The 19,781-nt window shown below is 34.5% G+C and overlaps 1 protein-coding gene across 2 annotated transcripts in view; it reads left to right on the top strand.

Moving 5' to 3' along the window:
- Nucleotides 1-19,781, top strand: part of PTPRQ (protein tyrosine phosphatase receptor type Q) — a 200,357-nt gene that overhangs the window by 9,658 nt on the left and 170,918 nt on the right. For both annotated transcript variants that reach the window (XM_041738237.1, XM_041738236.1), the window contains exons 6-9: nucleotides 1,317-1,563; nucleotides 3,224-3,352; nucleotides 5,307-5,453; nucleotides 12,959-13,131. In XM_041738237.1, the coding sequence (XP_041594171.1) occupies nucleotides 1,317-1,563; nucleotides 3,224-3,352; nucleotides 5,307-5,453; nucleotides 12,959-13,131 (696 nt within the window). The remainder of the gene's footprint in view (nucleotides 1-1,316; nucleotides 1,564-3,223; nucleotides 3,353-5,306; nucleotides 5,454-12,958; nucleotides 13,132-19,781) is intronic.

Here is a 19,781-nt window from a genome sequence, read left to right as displayed (position 1 = left end):
AGCGAAGTTTCCAGTATATGGAAACTTTTTAAACCACAGTGGTTATTAGCCGTTTGATTACTTGTAGTGTTAGGTATAGTATCATGTTATACACAATTGGCTATATTCAAGGTAGAATAAGAGAAGGGTCTGAGAATTCAAGAGGTATAAAAATCCTGCAGGGAGCTCTGAAGAGACTTCATGGAAGGAGTAACATTTGTTAATGGCTCTTGGATTGGCCATGTGTAAGGACAGGGAGAGCATGTGAGGGGAGTATTTTGGGTGGAGGATGTTTTATAAAGACTTGAAATAGGAAAGTATAGGATATCACTGGAAAAAAAAGATAATATTTCCATGTGACAAGAGAGGAAGGGAAGACAACAAAGTAATGTTGTGGAAGTAGATTGTTTTTGCTGTGCATGTCTTTGATGAAGAATTTATGACTCTAGTCATTTATGGGAAATCCCTGGAAGTACCATAATAATGCTTTTCCAAAAATAATTTGGATGATTTTTGTGATATTACTGGAGAAACAAAGAAAATTACTTTTGTTTTAAATAATTTATAGAAGTATTAAAACCTTTTTAAAGTTAGGATGTAGGGATCCCTGGGTGGCGCAGCGGTTTGGCGCCTGCCTTTGGCCCAGGGCGCGATCCTGGAGACCCGGGATCGAATCCCACGTCGGGCTCCCGGTGCATGGAGCCTGCTTCTCCCTCTGCCTGTGTCTCTGCCTCTCTCTATCTCTCTGTGACTATCATAAATAAATAAAAAAAATTAAAAAAATAAATAAATAAAATAAAGTTAGGATGTATTTCTAATGTGCACATAAACATACATACATGCACATATACACATATGCAACATATGTGCTATTGGCTTTATCATTTGAGTATTTATGAGAAAAAAAAAGATAGTGCCACTGAGAAACTGTCCTATGCTTGAAATTTCACAAAAGGGAATATAGTTTACCTCTTTGGTTCTTGTACTTTTTAACATGAATTTTAAAAATTCTTATTAATGATTTTGCGGTAGCTTTACCTTTATTCTAAGCCTTTTGAAATCCTACTCATAAGAAATATTAAGGTATAAAGGTATAAAGAATGCAATAAATATATTCTGTTCTAAAACTGTAGACATAAATGGGTATAATTAAACTCTAGCAAATTTGTCTGTAAATTGAATAGATAATAATCTATTAAATCTTAATGAATCATACAAATATACATAAATTTAAGAATGATATTTATGCTATAAAGGAAAAATAAATGAATTACACTTCTCATGTTCATCAAGAGATACCATATTATTTTTCAATGGTTATTTATTTTGTTCACTAGGAGAATAATGAATCTTTTTTATGGAGTACAACCAGCCCTTCTCCAACCCTTGGTAGAGTTACACCTCCATCACGTACCACATATTCAAGCACGTTGGCAAGGAGTAAGATAAGCTCTGTGTGGAAAGAGCCTATAAGTTTCGTAGTGACACATTTGAGACCTTATACAACATATCTTTTTGAAGTTTCTGCTGTTACAACTGAAGCAGGTTATATTGATAGTACCATTGTCAGGACACCAGAATCAGGTATGGTGTTTCATTTTTTGTGTATGTAGAAAAAAATAATTAAATTACTTATAAAATAATCTTTCATTGTTTTCATATAGATCTTTTTGTTAAAACCTTCCTTCCCTTTCAATAACTTTCTACCCCAGTAACAGATCATGGACATACCATCTGGAGCATCTTTAATTTCAATATTATTTTACAGCACGAACATAAGCATCTAAAAAGAGAAAGGAGATTTGAAAGAATCCATCCTTGAGCTAATAACCATAATCCTATGATCAGCTTTTATTGTTCTTTGATCTAAGCAATTGTTCATAATCATCTCTGCCCTTCTTCATCTCCTATAATCATCTGTATCCTCCTCTCACTTATACTGTTATAACCAAATGTGGAGGTAACACCTATAGTGAAAGAAATATCATGTGATTCACATTTCAGTAACAGACAAAAATAGTACTTAAAAAGTAAACTACATATTGCACTAGAGTTTCCCTATGTGAAAAATGGAGACAGCAGTAGTACCTCCTTTATGATGGTGTTGGGTTTAATGGGAGTAATTAGATGTTATTACTACTAAGTTTGAAGAGTACACATTTCTAGTTATGAGTGTTTATATATTTAATTATGAGAATATATATACATATATATATGTAAATTTATGTGGTTACTGACCTGATACTATACTAAATATGTGGTATCAGATATTCAGTTGTGATTGATAATTTTTTGAGGTTACTAGAAATTATTGCTGGTAGGATAACTTCCCTAAAGCACATTATTTTTTTTTTTTCCTGATGACAGCTGTCAGCTTCTTCATTTCATCATATAAAGTTTGAAGTTTTTTCTTGATTTAAATCATCATCTTTAAAAAAAAAATAAAAATAAAATAAAAATAAAAATAAAAATAAAAATAAAATAAAAAATAAAAAAATAAATAAATAAATCATCATCTTTAAATCATACCATTTCCTCTTTCTATACTTCTTTTATAGTCAAAAAATAATTTCATAAGGATAACACAAAGTGAAATTTAGTAGATGAGAACTTCGGCTTGAGAAAGATATTTGGAATAGTTCACTTCAATCAAAAGAAAATAAAATGTAGGAACATATCTGTGAAAAGTAGACTATTTAAAAATGTCATTACGTTTTATATGTTACCAATGTTACATCAGAATCTTCTAACTGTAGGTTATAAATTTCCTCTGGGAACCAAATACAAATATTGATAAAGAAAGTGAGGATCCTTGCCAATAAGGTGATGTAGGTGGAGTTAATTCCCTGACCCTCTACCAGTGTCCACCAGAGGGAGAGCATTTTTCAAGGCAGATGCCCAGGCCTGGTTGAATTAAATACATAAGTATCCATCAGGACAACGTAACTGTGCAAGAAACAATATTGGAATGAGAATGAAATACCTTACGCAGTCATATACAGCATCAAATTAAACTAGTAACTGTTGTAAATAAGTAGTTTATCTGATGATCCAGCATGTTTTATTGTCTTATTTAAATTCTTCAGTTCATTCATTTTTCCTTTCCTAAGTTAAAAAAACATTTGCTCATAATGTGACATTTTATTTTCCTTCTGACTTTGTGTTTTATTGTATATATGCAATAATATGTTCATTTATTTTAAGTATATATTATTTATTCATTTTTTTTCTATAACCATTTTAGTGCCTGAAGGACCACCACAAAATTGTGTAACAGGCAACATTACAGGGAAGTCCTTTTCAATTTCATGGGACCCACCAAATGTGGTAACAGGGAAATTTAGTTATAGAGTTGAATTATATGGACCATCAGGTAAGTCTCAATCAGTTTTGTGCTTCTCTTTTGGAGTAAGAATTATGCAAAATATGTTAATACTATCAAACTCCTTAAAAGTATCATGATCTTTTTTATAAGATCCTAAATTGAAGCAAATAATAGAAAAGTAATAAGGGAGGTGAGACTCTTTGAACTTTTTGCTTAAAATCATAAATACGAATACAGATGGCAAAACATTGTCCAAGTTCCCTATTTCATGAGGAGAAGCTGAGAGAATGAGATAACTCCTAAGAAGAGAGGTGTTAGAGGACGTACATGTCTTCAAATGCTTGAACAAAAGGACTTGATTTACTCTAACTGCAAATATATTTATGAAGAACAATGAACTTCAGTTATATTTGATCATATATCTGCTTAGAACAAGGAATACATTCTAATAATTGGAACTCTCTAAAAATAATATAGGCAACTTCATAATGTAGCAAGTTCTCCATCTTTGTGAACAAGCAGGACCTAGACATCCACTTGTCAGATATTTTGAGGGGTTCAAATAATGTATTTCTGGAAGTCAATTAAGTAAACTTTAAAATTCTTTCCTAATTTGAGATCCTATTGTTCTATGAAAGAAAGAAAACAGAAGAGTAGAGACTGTTTGGGCCACAGAAGTTGAGTAGGGGGCTAGGCAAAATTTAGGGCTCATTTGAGGTGTGGTAGTGTATAAAGTGATATCAGTTAGAGTGGATTTGTGATTTTCTCCAGCTCCCTTCAACAAGAGAAGGGCAATGGAATTGAAGGCTCCTGTGAAAGTTGTGATTATAATTGACAGTGCCATTGAGGCTAGATAAAGAATGGAAACCAAGTGGTGAGGGACCAAACTAAACAGAATAAAATAAAATAGATAATAAGATCAATGAATTGGAGGTCCCAGTGAACCTAATGAATTGTTGCTTCAGGGTCCTAGAATAAGTGAATAGGAGTTAAGAAGGAATGGTCAGAGACAGTGGCATGAAATTGAGATCATGAAAGATTCACAGTTACTGGTAAAGGCGATGTCTATGGGAGTGGCTGAGATAGGGTGATGGGTTAGATTATTTGAAGAAAGCTGGGATTGTTTTAAGGATTATCTCTAAAGATACTGAAATCACCACAAATTAAGATGGTAGCACTGAGAGCAGTGACATTGAAACAGGCACTAAACCTCCCAGAATGAGGGTGAGTAACCCTGGGCCTAGAAGATCCATCACTGCAACAAGAAGGGCTGGTGGAGGCCATCCATGACATGAAATCAAAAATTGTGAACTTTTGTAAAGAGGGAGGTGTGGGACAAAGGACCTAAGACTAGGCCCTGAGGTGCTGGGAAAACACATACCAGACCAGAAGGCCTAGTCACTTGATGATTGTGGGAAAAATTAGACCATTTGGAAGTGGTTGCAGGGAACAGAAGCTGTGTTTTTAGGGGAGAGCCAGGTTTCAGCTACAGGGAGAGATGAAAGAATTTTTCAGAGACAAAGTCGAGGATTAAAAGAATTTCAATAATGGACTTTTAAGGAGTTTTGCTCAGAAGATGAACTACAAATATTTTCTAAATATGTTTTTTTATAGAAGATAATGAGAATGTTTAGCATTTTAATTGACTGGATTTATGTATAAAATACTGTCACTATTTTACTATTAGCAAAATATAAGGTTTTCCTTTTAAAAATGTTAAAAAAAAATAATGTGGTAATTGGATAGGGCTTTATGATTTAATGAGTTATTTGGAATATTAGAAGATTTTCATGTTCTTTCCATTGTTTTGATTAGCCTGATATCAATGTACCACTAAGCTAAATGTTTGAACCTTGTAATAATTGTAATTGTAATATCTTAGAATTGTAATAACAAACATTAATTGCTGTTCTTGACTCTCTACTTAAATGTGAGAATGATCACATGCTTGATGAGAAAATAATTCAAAATTGAAAAGCAAAATATATTTTGCTTTTTGCAGGTCAGATTTTGGATAATAGCACAAAAGACCTCAAGTTTGCGTTCACTAACCTAACACCATTTACAGTGTATGATGTATATGTTGCCGCTGAGACCAGTGCAGGAATTGGACCCAAATCAAATATTTCAGTATTCACTCCTCCAGAAGGTAAGAACATCTTCAGTGTGTTCATAAGATAGTTCACTCTGCTTGTGGATTTTATTGCATTGGTTAAACATTATATGAGAAGCTATTGGTTTATATTTACTTAATTCATGCTACTTCCTTATCAGATTACTACCTAGTGCATTCTGAACATGTGTTCCTAGAACATTAAACCCACAGTATGCTTCATAGAGGCATGGGAGATCAAGCAAGATTAGGAAGCCCTACATGTATTATTGGTCTGTTGGAGACTCACACTGAAGATCGGTAAAACCTCAAGAGGCCAAAGTAAACAAACACATTTAACATTGCTTGATTCACATTATTCAATATAGAATATTTTCTCACAGAATAATATCTAGGGGAATCCATATATCCCCAATGCTTATAACAAAAGATGTTTATAAACAAAAGGGTATTTCAAGCAAGGGAGGATTCCTAGAGGGTGCATAATATAAATTTAGCAGCCCATCTTGAAATAACAAAAACAATAGCTCTCCTAAACAAAATTTTTATTTGCATGTATTAAAAACATCACAGTTTTAGATGTTTAAAAAAGGTTAGCACTTTGTCTCATAACGTAGTTTCCAGATTTTGTGTGATGGCTAACATACCGTAACTTGTAAATTAAATATACGTGTGTGCAAGTGCACATGATGCACGTACAGCTAAAGACTGGGGCGTATGTTCATCAGATAAATTGCTCAAGTATTTGACCATTAGGGGGCAGCAACTATTAGGGAATTTTGTACTTCTTCCATTCAAAGAACAATTAACCGTTGGTAGTATTTTGCTGTTGAAAGAACATAAAAATTATGTTTTATATCAATTTCAAATGAAAATGCTGATGCATATTTGATTTCAATATACAGATTAAGAAAAAGATGTATACTTACAAGCAAACTGTTCTCATATTAACATTTTTCTATTGTGTTTCTGTCACAAGAGTCTTAGCTTTGTATGTTTTTCCATTACACCTTAAATCTCCCCTTTCACCTAATCATTGCTCTTACGCATTTCTTGGAAAGTTAGACAGCTTTATGAATGATTCTCAAAAACAGCAGAGTGACCTGGCCCTCATCAGACTAGAGTCTTTGAGTTTGGTTTTAATAGCATTTTCTCAAACAACTTAATTGATCAACTGATTTTTATTCTTATGTTATATGATTAAATACAGAATCTTTTGTCTTCCTTCAAATCAGGCCAGTTTTGGTGCCCCTAAGCTGAATCTGCAATTTAGGATTATTGTTTTATTGTTATTATTCTTGGCTTATAGCATTTGACAAAAATAGGGAAATAGATAATATATTGCCACATATGATGTCATGCTGTTTATTTTAGACATCATTTAAACAGTTCATCTCCTTTTCTTTATTTTTGCATTTTTTATGCACAAAATAATAAATAAAAATATAAGGACATTGTTCAATATATTTCACAGGGCTTATTTTTCACACAAAATTATTTTGAGCAAATGACTGCCTTTGCGTTATATAATAAACAATTTATCCTACTATCTTACTATCCTCCTGACCATATCCAGGTGGGTCTCAGGTGGGTTCCACTAAGGGCAGAAATGGCATGGCTCTTACCTCTGCATGTCAACCTTTCACCATGGAGTTATCTTGGGATAGTTCAGACTTAGGAAGGGCTTCAGTGAAATGCTCTAGCAAATGCAGTAAATGTAGCTTTCAACTTCTGACAACACTAATTCGTCCTGCTCCTGCTAATTAAAACTTTGTAATAAAGGAATCTTTAAACTATATGAGAGCAATCTAATAACTCACTAGAACTATATACTTTCAGTTAAAATTGAGATCTTCATTTTAAACTCTTCTTTTTCATTTATTAATACAACAGTGCTCTTTGTGTTCTAATGAAATCTACTCAATTTATTTTCTTCTCCATATATAAAAGTCTTTTTAAAAATTCATTAGGACCAATTTTTAAATTAATGTATTTTAAAACAACTAGTATTCTAACAAATCTCCATATCTTCATAGAAGAATGTTGAATTGACCTCTTAGAGATAACGATATATGCTATTATAGTAATATGGGGCTGATTTCATTAACACTGAGAGTGTTATGTCCATAGTCTACTTTGATCATCAAAGAAAATCAACATCATGTTGTTATAGCAGTACTCCTCTACATTTCATAGATTCCTACATATTCACTGACATGTTACTGAACAGTATTCTACATAGGCATGAAGAAGAGATGGTTTTGGTAAACAATAATATTTTAATAATTTCCAGTGTTACAAAGTGTCATGGAGTAGCGTTTCCCAAAATGAGACAATGCTATTGAATATAACATAGGTACCAGCATTTTCTTATTATTTGCATGGCGGTTAAACAAATCTTAAGTAAAACTTTATTGCTTCAATATTCCCTAATAACTTTTCTGTCACTAGTATCAAAGATCTCATAAGAAAGTTTAACATCAGGGCAGCCCCAGTGGCTCAGCGGTTTAGTGCCATCTTCAGCCCAGAGCGTAATACTGGAGGCCCAGGATGGAGTCCCATGACAGGCTCCCTGCAGAGAGCCTACTTCTCCCTCTGCCTGTGTCTCTGCCTCTCTCTCTCTCTCTCTCTCTCTGTGTGTGTGTGTGTGTGTGTGTCTCTCATGATTAAATAAATAAAATCTTTTAAAAAAGAAAGTTAATACCATTTCTTAAAAGCAGAGAATTGAAATCCATATATATTCTTCAATAAATAGACCATGAAAATGAAGACTTTTGTCCTTCAACTTGCTACTTTCTGCAAATAGTAAATCTTTTGTAGAAAAATCACTGAGAGATTTAACCTTTTCAAGGTTCTCAATGAGTTTTGTCAATAGATTTTTTTCAAAATTAATTAAAATTTAATAAACTTAATTTGCAAGATAATGGCAAAATTTATTTTATTTTTAAAGAGTTATTGATTTGAGAGAGAGAGAGAGAACCACAGGAGGGGCAAAGGGAGAGGGAGAGAACCTTAAGCAGATTCCCCACTGAGCATGGAAACCTACACAGGGCTCAGTCCTCCTCCCCTGAGATCATGGCCCTGAGATCATGACCTGAGCTGAAACCAAGAGTCAGATGCTCAACCATCTGAGCCACCCAGGCACTCTACATAATGGCAAAATTTAATGTATTTTCTTTGCCCCAGTACCATTTGTTTCCTTTTTAATCCTTTTTCATTTGAAAGCTTAAAATCATTTCAAATATTATTTATCCTTCATATGCCTATTCTGTTTGTCTTTCATTAATAAAATTTATGGATGTATTGACTTGAGAATGATTCTTAAGTAATCCTTGTGGACAACACCTCAGAATTGATGCTGAACCATCAATAATTGCCTTGTGTATTTGATTTTCTTTAGTTAATTTGGTATCAGTATTAAAGGAGTTTGATTTAATCCATACTTCTCTGGTTTCCTCATAAGAATTTGTGGTGTAATAGATCAAGTATCTTTCTAAGGACAAGGACAAGGACAAATGGAGTCATTTCCTGTATCCCCTAAGTTTTTTCTTCTTTCATTGAAAAAGGAGAGAGATAGCTTTACAGTTGTTCTTATTCAGGTTTGCGGTACATTTTTAGGGTAATATAGAACCACTTAATCTTTACTTGAACTGTAATTTAGAATTAGTGTCATGGAGCAATATTTATTAAGTTATATTGAAAATATCTTACATATTAGAATATAAAGAGACTGCTACTGTTCTCTTTGATTAAATAAGGGACAGTAAATATATATATATATATATATATATATATATATATATATATAAAAGTATGTGTGTATGTAAATATATATATATATATATTTACTGTCCCTTATTTAATCAAATCAAATATCTACATACACACATACTTTTTTCTTTTTGCTGTATTGGGTAGTTTTGGTTTTCTACTACATTAATGTGATAAATCAGATGTAAATGACACTTATTTTTTGATATGCAGGGTTTCCTTATCTCTTAATCTGATCAGGGTAGTCATTAGATTTGTTTCTTTAATTGAGGTTCTACACAAGTTCAAATTAAATGGAAAAATGCCATATCTCTTCTATGAATTATGTTATACGATACTGGCCAATGCTTTGTCTACATAGCAATTCTAAAATAAAATGTAGAAGAAAGGTGGAATGGAAGCTTTATTCTCTAAATGGCTGTTATTTTCATAGTACACAGTTAATTAGAAAGTACCTCTGCCTTTGAAAAAGTGTGTGTTGGTAAATATGATGGTAGAAACATAAGGACAATATATATCATATATATATATATATATATATATATATATATATATATATATATATATATATATATATAAGAAGTGGCCTGTGCAAAAGGTTTTATCTATCTCATTTCTCCCTCTATCCTCAAGTGCCTAAAAAAATGACCAAGAGTGAGGGCTTAGTCTATTGAATGATGAAGGAGTGAATCAGTGATTTTGGGGTCCTAGAACTCTTCCTCCATCCTTCAAAGGTCAAATGTTTTCCCTTCAGATTAGAACTTCTGTGGGGACAGATCAATCTAAAGAGTTATCCTTCTATATATAGAATTTTGAAATGTTTTTAGAAAAGGAGATTTAAAGAATTAGCAAATTACAGGTTTAATTTCATGTTTATAACTCAGTTTTGAGCACAGGTGTTACTACATGCTGTACAGGAAAATCTTGGCTGCAGTAATAAAAATCTTAGGCAAGAATGACTCATTCATTCATCTAGTCATTAACTATTTAAAAACATTCAGAAATATTTGTATTTTTACAGTATCTAGAGGGCTTTCTAAATGGTTACTTCATAGAGACAAAAAAAAATCTATGGAATGAAAACTCCATACAGTTTCCTGTATGGTTGAGGTAGACATAATCATGTTCACTAATTTTAAATTATATATATGTAATATATATAAATATGTATATTTATATATATAAATATATAAATTATATATATGTAATTATATATATACATATCTTTACATTTGTTTTTGTTTAAGTTCAATTTGCCAACATATAGTATAATACCCAGTGCTCATCCCCTCAAGTGCCCCCCTCAGTGCCTGTCACCCAGTCACCCCATCCCCCTGCCCACCTCCCTTTCCACTACCCATTGTTCATTTCCCAGAGTTATGGAGTCTCGATTTTTCCAAGTTCCCCTCCTTTTCCTTATAATCCTTTTCACTATTTCTTATATTCCATGTATGAGTGAAACCATATGAAGATTGTCCTTCTCCGATTGCTTACTTCACTCAGCATAATACCCTCCAGTTCCATCCACGTCGAAGCAAATGGCGGGTATTTGTCGTTTCTAATGGCTGAGTAATATTCCCTTGTATACATAGACCACAGCTTCTTTATCCATTCATCTTAGATGGACACCAAGGCTCCTTCCACAGTTTGGCTATTGTGGACATTGCTGCCATAAACATCGGGGTACAGGTGTCCCAGCTTTTCATTGCATCTGTATCTTTGGGGTAAATCCCCAGCAGTGCAATTGCTGGGACGTAGGGCAGGTCTATTTTTAACTCTTTGAGCAACCTCCACACAGTTTTCCAGAGTGGCTGCACCAGTTCACATCCCTACCAACAGTGCAAGAGGGTTCCCCTTTCTCCACATCCTCTCCAGCCTTTGTTGTTTCCTGCCTTGTTGTCACCATTCTCACTGGTGTGAGGTGGTATCTCATTGTGGTTTTGATTTGTATTTCTCTGATGGCCAGTGATGCGGAGCATTTTCTCATGTGCTTGTTGGCCATGTCTATGTCTTCTTTGGTGAAATTTCTGTTCATGTCTTCTGCTCATTTCATGATTGGATTTTTTGTTTCTTGGGTGTTGAATTTGATAAGTTCTCTAGAGATAATTTTAAGTGTTATTTGTAAGAGTTGTGACATTAATTTTTAACTCCTTTCTGTTATCTTAAAAGTAAAAAGGGTCATTCTTTATGTTATACCCATAAAGTGCCTCTGTTCTAAATGGTATTTGCTAAAACTATACAAATGCAAAATAGCTTAGGGAAATGAATTTGATGTTTTACCACATCTTGGTAATAATGATGTAGTTTTGGAATATAGATGAGGTTTGGCTGAGGTCTGGAGCTGACTACCAAGAAAGAATTCTTGGGATGTCTTTGGTGCAAATTGGTGGTTTTATTAAAGCATGGGACAGGACCGCAGGCAGGAAGAGCTGCCTGTGAGCTGTGAGGGGTGGCTGATTATTTGCTTAGGAGTTGGGGCAGGTAAGGAAAAGGGAGGCCTTCAAAGGAATTTTTGTATGCTAAAGAGGACCTACCAGATATTGGAGGCCTTGCCATTGTCAAGTTAAGGTTGTTTTTCCCTTTAGTAAAGCATTAACGTTAAGGTAGTTGGGAGTTTCCTTCCAGAAGTTAGGTCATTGATAAGAATGCTTTTCTTGTAAATCACTAAGACATTTTGTAAACTGAGGGAGACTTATGTCTACAGGGCTATAATCTCTATAAGTTAACTATTAGTTTTTCTTTCCCTTTCCTTTAGGGCAGCCAGGAGTGCCTGAGAATGTCACACATATCCCACCTGGGTGGGGAGTAGGGGTTGTTTGTGGGGTGTCAGCTTGTGCTTTGTCCTCAGCTAGCCTTCTGTTCCCTCATCAATGAGGAGTTCTATCATTTTCTTTCTTGAACATTTCATTCAAGGTCCCTTACCATAACCTTGCCTAGTAATAAGAACGATATAATTATACCCATTTTATAGGTTAATAAACTTAGAGGAGGGTTTAATTGGCTATTCAGAATCACACTAGCTTTAAAAAAAAAAAAAGTAGACAAAATCCCAGGGCATGTTTATTCTTGATCTGTTATTACGCCTGTGCTACTGGGAGGTTTACTGGATCTTGGTCACTTTCTAACTAGAATTTGTGTAAGTACTTGGTGCTTTATTGTAAACCAGATGTTAGTTTTGTTTCTGTTTCTCTTTATTACTGAAAAGAGTAAGGGTACCTGAAATTAGAGACTCACATAATTCATTTGTAAATTAAGCAGACCAAAATCAATCAACTCTTCAAACAATCTCATGTAACAAGTTCAAAGACAATCTAATTGAATTTACCAACTACATTTAATTTCAGACAAAGTCTGGATATTATTTTTTGTTCTGTTCTTATGATTTTATAAAGCTTTCAAGGTTTCTACTGGGCATTAATCATCCCTAGACAGCTTTTTCTGGGAAGTTATTTTTATTAATGAATTTGTTTCTTTTTTTTTTCAAACAAATACTATGACATTTTGAGGAAATTACTCCATGTTATCCTATTTCTTATTTACATTTTTTGAGAACAGAAATTCACTTTATCTGTATCTTTAAAGAATCTTACACATATTTAATTGTAAATACATAGTCAATTGTTTTAGTCTATTTTCTAATAGGCTTTCTTACAAATCTTAAATGGTGAGCTAATAATTTAGGGAATTTTTACATTTTAAAAATATACTTTTAAATTCTTCCCTCCTTATTCTTTTTTTTTTTTTTTTTTTTTTTTTTTTTTTTTTTTTAGTTCCAGGTCCAATATTTGATTTACAACTTGCAGAAGTAGAAGCCACACAAATAAGAATTACTTGGAAGAAACCACGACAACCAAATGGAATCATTAACCAATACCGAGTCAAAGTGCTAGTTTCAGAGACAGGAGTAATTCTGGAAAATACTTTGCTCACCGGAAAAGATGAGGTATTCACTTTCATTTCACATCTTGGTGAGCCCCTTCTACTTGGTTTTGGCCCCGATAACTTGGAAGACTTTCGGCATTCAAACATAAAATATTTGACAAGCATCATGGTACAAAGTGAAGTAAATTTGGGCTATGTGGATAATCTAGCTAGGTCATATTTCATTTTAGAACATATATTATTAAGTGCTATTATTCTTTTTCAGCATATAAAAATGTTAATTGAGCAATTAAGTAGGACTAAAGGTGCTTCCATAAGTGGATATTATTATGGTAATTCAGTTAATGAATTGTTTAGAAACTCCTGTAATGATTTAAGCACTCCTTCTAGGCTTACTTGCAATTTGGAACAGTTGCCAACGAAAAGCACAGTATTTAGTGGTTTTTGTTGACAAATGACTTGACCTGTTCAGTGTTTGGGAGCTAATTTTCTCAAAGCTACCTCATTTAAAAAAAGATCCAAACAAAGTATGTTTGATAAAGAAAGCAAATGGGGCACCGGGTGGCTCAATCGGTTAAGCATCAGACTCTTGGTTTTGGCTCAGGTTATCATCTCAAAGCTGTGAGGTCAAGCCCCATGTCCCACTCCCTGCAATGAGGAGAGTCTGCTTGAGGTTCTCTCTCTCCTTCTCCTGCTGCTCCTTCACTTGATCACACACACATTCTCTCTCTCAAATAAATAATCTTTTTTTAAAGCAATTGACTGAATAATGGAGATTAAGTTATTCATAGATATAAAATAAGAGGACAATGTGTTTGCCTCTATTCACAATGAAAGTCTTACTGTTTTCCCCTTTGCATCTGTTAGAAATACAAGCCACACTGGTTTCCTTTCCCTGTCTTCACTCACCTTACCCAGCCAGCTATTCATCTGTGAGTGCCCTATGAGTGTCCAGACTAGTCACATTCAAGTATGGGTACAAAAATTAATGTCCCTAGGACCAGTGAATTCAATCACGGGCCTCACAGGAGCTACATGATGGCTTATTCATCAACTGGCTTCTACTGTTTGGGTCCAGAAACACTGCTTTTTCTAGCTGTGCTATTATTTTTTCCCCATACAGATCATCCACTCTATTTCTAGTCTCTGCTTTCTTCCACTTCTTATACCTACTTGAAAATTGATGTTACTATGTGCTCAATGTACTGGCTGCCCAGGATTTACTGGGCAGGATTTTTACCATCTCCAGCGTAGGATTAAAATTCAATCCTATGTTTATTCCTTTCCTGTGTGTAAAAGATGGGAGTTATGCTTTCCCTGATATTCTAGTTGACAACTCAGGCAAAGGGCAAAAGCTTAAACCTTTGCTCTGGCCAAGATGGTCTTAGATTAGATAGTTAGCTGCTTTGGGACTAGGTGACAGATCTCCCACTTCTGTTAATGACATCTGTTGAATCACCAGCCACACCACCTGTTTTTCTCTTGAAACTAAGACATTCTAGAAAGACTTCTTTGTGATTCAGCCTCTGTCTCAATGGCTTGTAATTCCTGTGATATACTGAAGAGAACAGGAACTTTGGGGTCATATAAATCTGGGTTTATATCCTTGGTCAGTTAATGGGCTCTGCTATAGAGAGATTGAGAGCATGGACCTAGGAGGCAGACTGCTTGGATTTAAACCTTGCTCTTGCCATTATGGCTAGTTTAACCTTAAGAAAGTTGGCCTGATCTCTGTGATTTTCAGTTCCCTATTCTCAAAGATAGAGTTTATCAGAGATCCTGTAACAAAGGGTATTAATGAGGATTTAATGGGTTAAGTGCATAAAAGAGCTTAGAACTCTATGTGGTATGTGGTAAGTGCTATGCTAAATATTGTGACCTGTTGTGATTGTTAATCATGGGATTGGAACTTTCACCCTGATTGACATTCATTATTAGTTTCCTTATCCTCTCTCAATAAAAGGACATATTAGTTCTCCTTATTTCTATGATGGTATCTTTACTTATTAGATCAGGCCCATTATTGGTATTTCAGCTTTCCCATGTGACTGATGTTTGGGTTCATCGTTTAGGAAGTTGATGTGGGGACAGAGATTTGGGAGAGGCCCTAAACCCAAATGAACTTGGGTTCTAGCCTCAGCTCTGTCCTTTTCCAGCTTAATACTACCTTGGACAAGACAACTTTTGGACACTTGGTACCCTCATTTTTAAAGCAGGGCTTATAAACTCACCTTATAGGGTGAGCAGTAGAGGAGATAATAGATAAAACCTCTGGTTTAGTGTATTCATTTATTATCTTTCGTCTTGACCTTGATACAAGGTAAGGATTCTTTCCTTTCATTCACTCTTCAACTTCTCAAAGTATGGCTTCCACACCCTTACACAAGAATTTTCTAAATCCTCGAAATCTTGTTAGAAGTTACCAGTGACCCCCTAAGTGTCAAATAAGGTAGTTACATATTTTTCAGTATCCCCATCTTCATTGTCTCCTCCAGAATCCATCTTTCTGCCCTCCCACTCTCCAGCTTTTGGCTATTTTTTTCCCTCGTGCTTCCTCCACTTTCTTATCCTGTGACTTTATAAAACTTTGGTCTTGTGTAATGAAAAAAATGAAAAAGCTTGTTCTCCTATAATTTTCTAACTCCTTCCTGATAAAGATCTTCTGCACAGTTCTGTTTTGAGCCTTCTCCTTACACTTTCTTTTGATGATCACGCAACTTCAATCACAGCTTCCTACTTGCGTAATCCCTTTGCCTTGCTTTCTATTCTGGTCTTTCTCTGACACTCTATTCCTAATAACAACCATTTGTAGAGAGGTTCTATCAGGATATATCACATCTAAACTCATTTTCCCTCGTAAAACAAAAATCCCTTTTGGGATAATGTCTGGTTCATGACCAGAATGAGGCAACAAATCTGGTTCATGACCAGAAGAAGACCAGGTACTAGACAAAGCTCTGGGGATGGTGATGGAAATCTGTGAAAGTTTCCACAGGACACACAAGAAAAAAGTCTATCCAGGCAACTAATAGTTTCAGTTATCAAGAACAAGGAGAGAGACTAATTTGAAGCCTAAATGCCAAATAACTAGGTTTAGAATTCCTTAATCCTTGGACTGGGCACACCATAGCTCTCTGACATGAATTGAAGATCATTGTCTAAGCACTTTATGGTGCTTTTACATGTTTGGTATTCGTCCTTTCAGATTATGGCTCTGTTATTCTTTCTGTCATAATGGCTCAAAACCATGGGGCTACCTCTGATGTGGATTATACTTAGCATTCAATAGTTATTCAATATTAAGCTATTTATTTTTACCTCCAGAGGGTGGCCTTCGTATATCTATATTTCATTCCATCGTCACCACCCCACCTCAGGATTGCAGTCTCTTGCCTGGACTATTGCTATCTTACTGCATTAGTTTTTCATTGTCAGATGACAATTTGCCACAAACTTAATTGTTGTGTAACAACTCACCATAAGCTTAAGACAACTCATATTTATTTATTATCTCACAGTTTCTGTGGGTCAGGGAAAGTTTTCTGTCACTTGCTTCATCATGCCAACAGAGGGAATATATACAGTATAATGTAGCCATAGGAATGACATCCTCTCACCTTCACCTCATTTCGGTTGTTTAGATGCAAATAATAGTTCCCACACAACAGGAAGGGATTATACAAATGAATGAACAGCAGGAGGTAGGAATAATAGGGGGGACATCTGAGAGACTGTCCACAACACTCTCCCAGCCCACTATTTTATATTTCACATATCTATTAGAATTATCTTTCCGGATTTAAGTATATTATTTAAATTAGAATAACCAAATAAGAACTGAGGACAGGGAAGGTATGATCTATTTAAAAACTCTAACTTCTCAGTATCCTAGCAGAAAGTCAATAGATCTGTCTAAAATAATTGAGTCTTAATAGAGTAGTATGGGCATGTTACTTAGTGATTTTAGAGGTAAAATCATGTATGTATCATGGTGTTATATCATGTGTATATCATGATTGATACATGAAAGTATTAAAATATAATCATCTTATGCTAGACTTGAACTGATCTTATCACCCTTATTTAAAGTTGTTTTTTCCAGTGACCTTTTATGGTTTGTTTATTTCTTAATAAATAGGGGCTATTTCATTATGCTGAAACATGTATAAAATTTTACTTGCGGGATCCCTGGGTGGCGCAGCGGTTTAGCGCCTGTCTTTGGCCCAGGGCGCGATCCTGGAGACCCGGGATCGAATCCCACGTCGGGCTCCCGGTGCATGGAGCCTGCTTCTCCCTCTGCCTATGTCTCTGCCTCTCTCTCTCTCTCTTTCTGTGACTGTCATAAATAAATAAAAAAAAATTAAAAAAAATTTACTTGCAATATTTAAATAAATACTTGAACAAATATATTAGAAAATTTAATTTCAGGGTTTGAAGACTTATTTCAACATTCAAATTTGTATATGAATTGCATGTAGAGCATGCCTAATAAGTGATTGGGAATCCAGCCTCTGCTAAAATATTTTATCAACTCTAATAATAGGGTATCTACTACCACAAAAAGCAGCTCCTATTCTATGAACTTTAAATTATTCTTCCTTATGGCCTCCCAGGCATGTATGCATTAAGTAACACGAAAGTTCCAGGAACTCTGTTAGGTCCAGAAAATACACAGATGAATAAGAAAAATACTCTGTTCTTTAACTATTTTGAACTGAAGCATTTGTCTTCTAATATTTGCCAGTTTGTCCCATCTCTCTTCTCTAGACCACATGATATGAGCTTGGAATTTGGAACCAGGGAAATGTGTTTCAATCCTACTTCTGCTATGACTAGTTTTATGAACTTGAACAGATGACTGTAAAATGGAGCTCTTGATACCTAACTTTGGGCTATAATGAATTAATATTGCATGGATAAAGTACTTAGCACTATATTTGACACATAGTAGTTTTAAATGTCTTTGTAGCAGTAATAACAATACACAGTGATTTAAGTTTTTATCTTTTGAAGATGATGGTTATGATTTCCCTAAGGCTTAATATCCTCAGTTTCTCATCAGCTGTGGTTTCTGGATCCCTCATATTATTGAGTACTCTCCTATGTGTATTTTCCAGTTTGTCAATGAAACTCTTAATCATCTGAACACAATATTCCATATGTAATTTGATTAGATCCAAATTGAGAAAAACTATTTTCTACCTTGATGTTCATTTCCTACTTCTATCAATGCAAAGAATAAAATTATTTGTAAGACTCATTCCACTGAGAATAAAGTCTAAAATCCTAAAGTCATCTTTCCATGGACTGCTCTTAAGTTGAATTTTACACTCAGATCTCATCCTGTATTTGTTTTTTGGTAGAATCCTGGGGCATTTTCTCCCCCAAAGACACCATCTTGGTGCCTATTGTTACAAATGCATGAGATTCATACAGATACATATTTTCATCCAGCATGTTTCACAAATATATCAGTATTTGTCATTGGTGAACATGAGAAGAAATTCAGCTAAAGGCTTGACCAATTGCTATGGAATGAAGCTGACAGGACCCAAGAGTAGTTTAGGAATGCTTGAGATAAAGTTTACTTTATTGACCATCACCCAAATAACATGCAGAATGATACAGTATCCACTAGGTTTCCAAACATATACTAATTGCAAACTTTTCTTTTTTACCACTGCTCAATAACAGAGCATAAATCATGTTATAGTCTATAATAAAACATAGAAATATTTCTTTTTTTTTCTTTTTTTTAGAAATATTTCTTAATAATAAATCAACTATTTCATTAAGTCAATCCAGTAGACTTCAGTGAGTCTAAATAAATAGATGTAATAGAGATTCGTAAAAAATTAAAATCACGTTAGCTATAATGAAGGTTATTACATGTAGAATCAGGTTGGTTTATACAGATGGATTAGGAATTTAACTGTAGAACTTCTAATTCTTTCACATAAATTCCAAAGATTCCTGGGTAGGATATGAGAGGCCTTTCAAGTTGGTGAACTGTGACATTCCGTAAGTCAGTTGTGCTCAACCAAGGAAGATGTTGCTCTCCACTTGGCAATCTCTGGAGACAGTTGTCTTGGTACAACTGGGGAGATGCTTCTAGTGGGTAGGAACCAGGGATGCTGCTAAACTTCCTACAACAAAACATTGTCTAACACAGAATGCCGGTGGTGCTGAGGTCCAGAGCCCTGTAGTAACTCAGTGAGACTGAAAGCTTTCAGGATTGCAGTTGGCTGCTTTTCTCTCATTTTTCTCATGTCCTCTTCAGCCCCTTCTACTTATTTTCTCAAGTTCTGTTCTTTCCCATCATTTTTGCTCTTAAAATAATTTTTTTTTGTCCTTTGAAAGACCTAATACCTAATGCCTTTTCAAAAGAAGCAAAATGTGAGAAATATTCATGGCACGGCTGTCTGAGTGATAATGAATAACATTATGAGTTGTTATGAAACCAGTGTTCAAATCATTGCATCAGTTAGAGAGAGTCTTTCCAGAATACCAGAATTTGGGAGAAATTCAGAAAGTCAAAATTATTTAGGTCAACTCTTACATTGAAATGGCAGTTTGTCAACAGAGATGCTTGACTTCGTTAATTGATGGGATGCTGTGACTTAACTCTAAATAATTTATCTGGCAGGAGTGTAAAATATTGGGAGATTTAATGCAAAATTGTAGTTCATGGGGAAATTATGCTACTTCATT

This window comes from Vulpes lagopus, chromosome 23, assembly GCF_018345385.1.
Source record: "Vulpes lagopus strain Blue_001 chromosome 23, ASM1834538v1, whole genome shotgun sequence".
Taxonomy (NCBI): Eukaryota; Metazoa; Chordata; class Mammalia; order Carnivora; family Canidae; genus Vulpes; species Vulpes lagopus.
The sequence above is the reverse complement of the archived record's forward strand: the minus strand, read 5'-3'. Positions and strand labels throughout refer to the sequence as shown.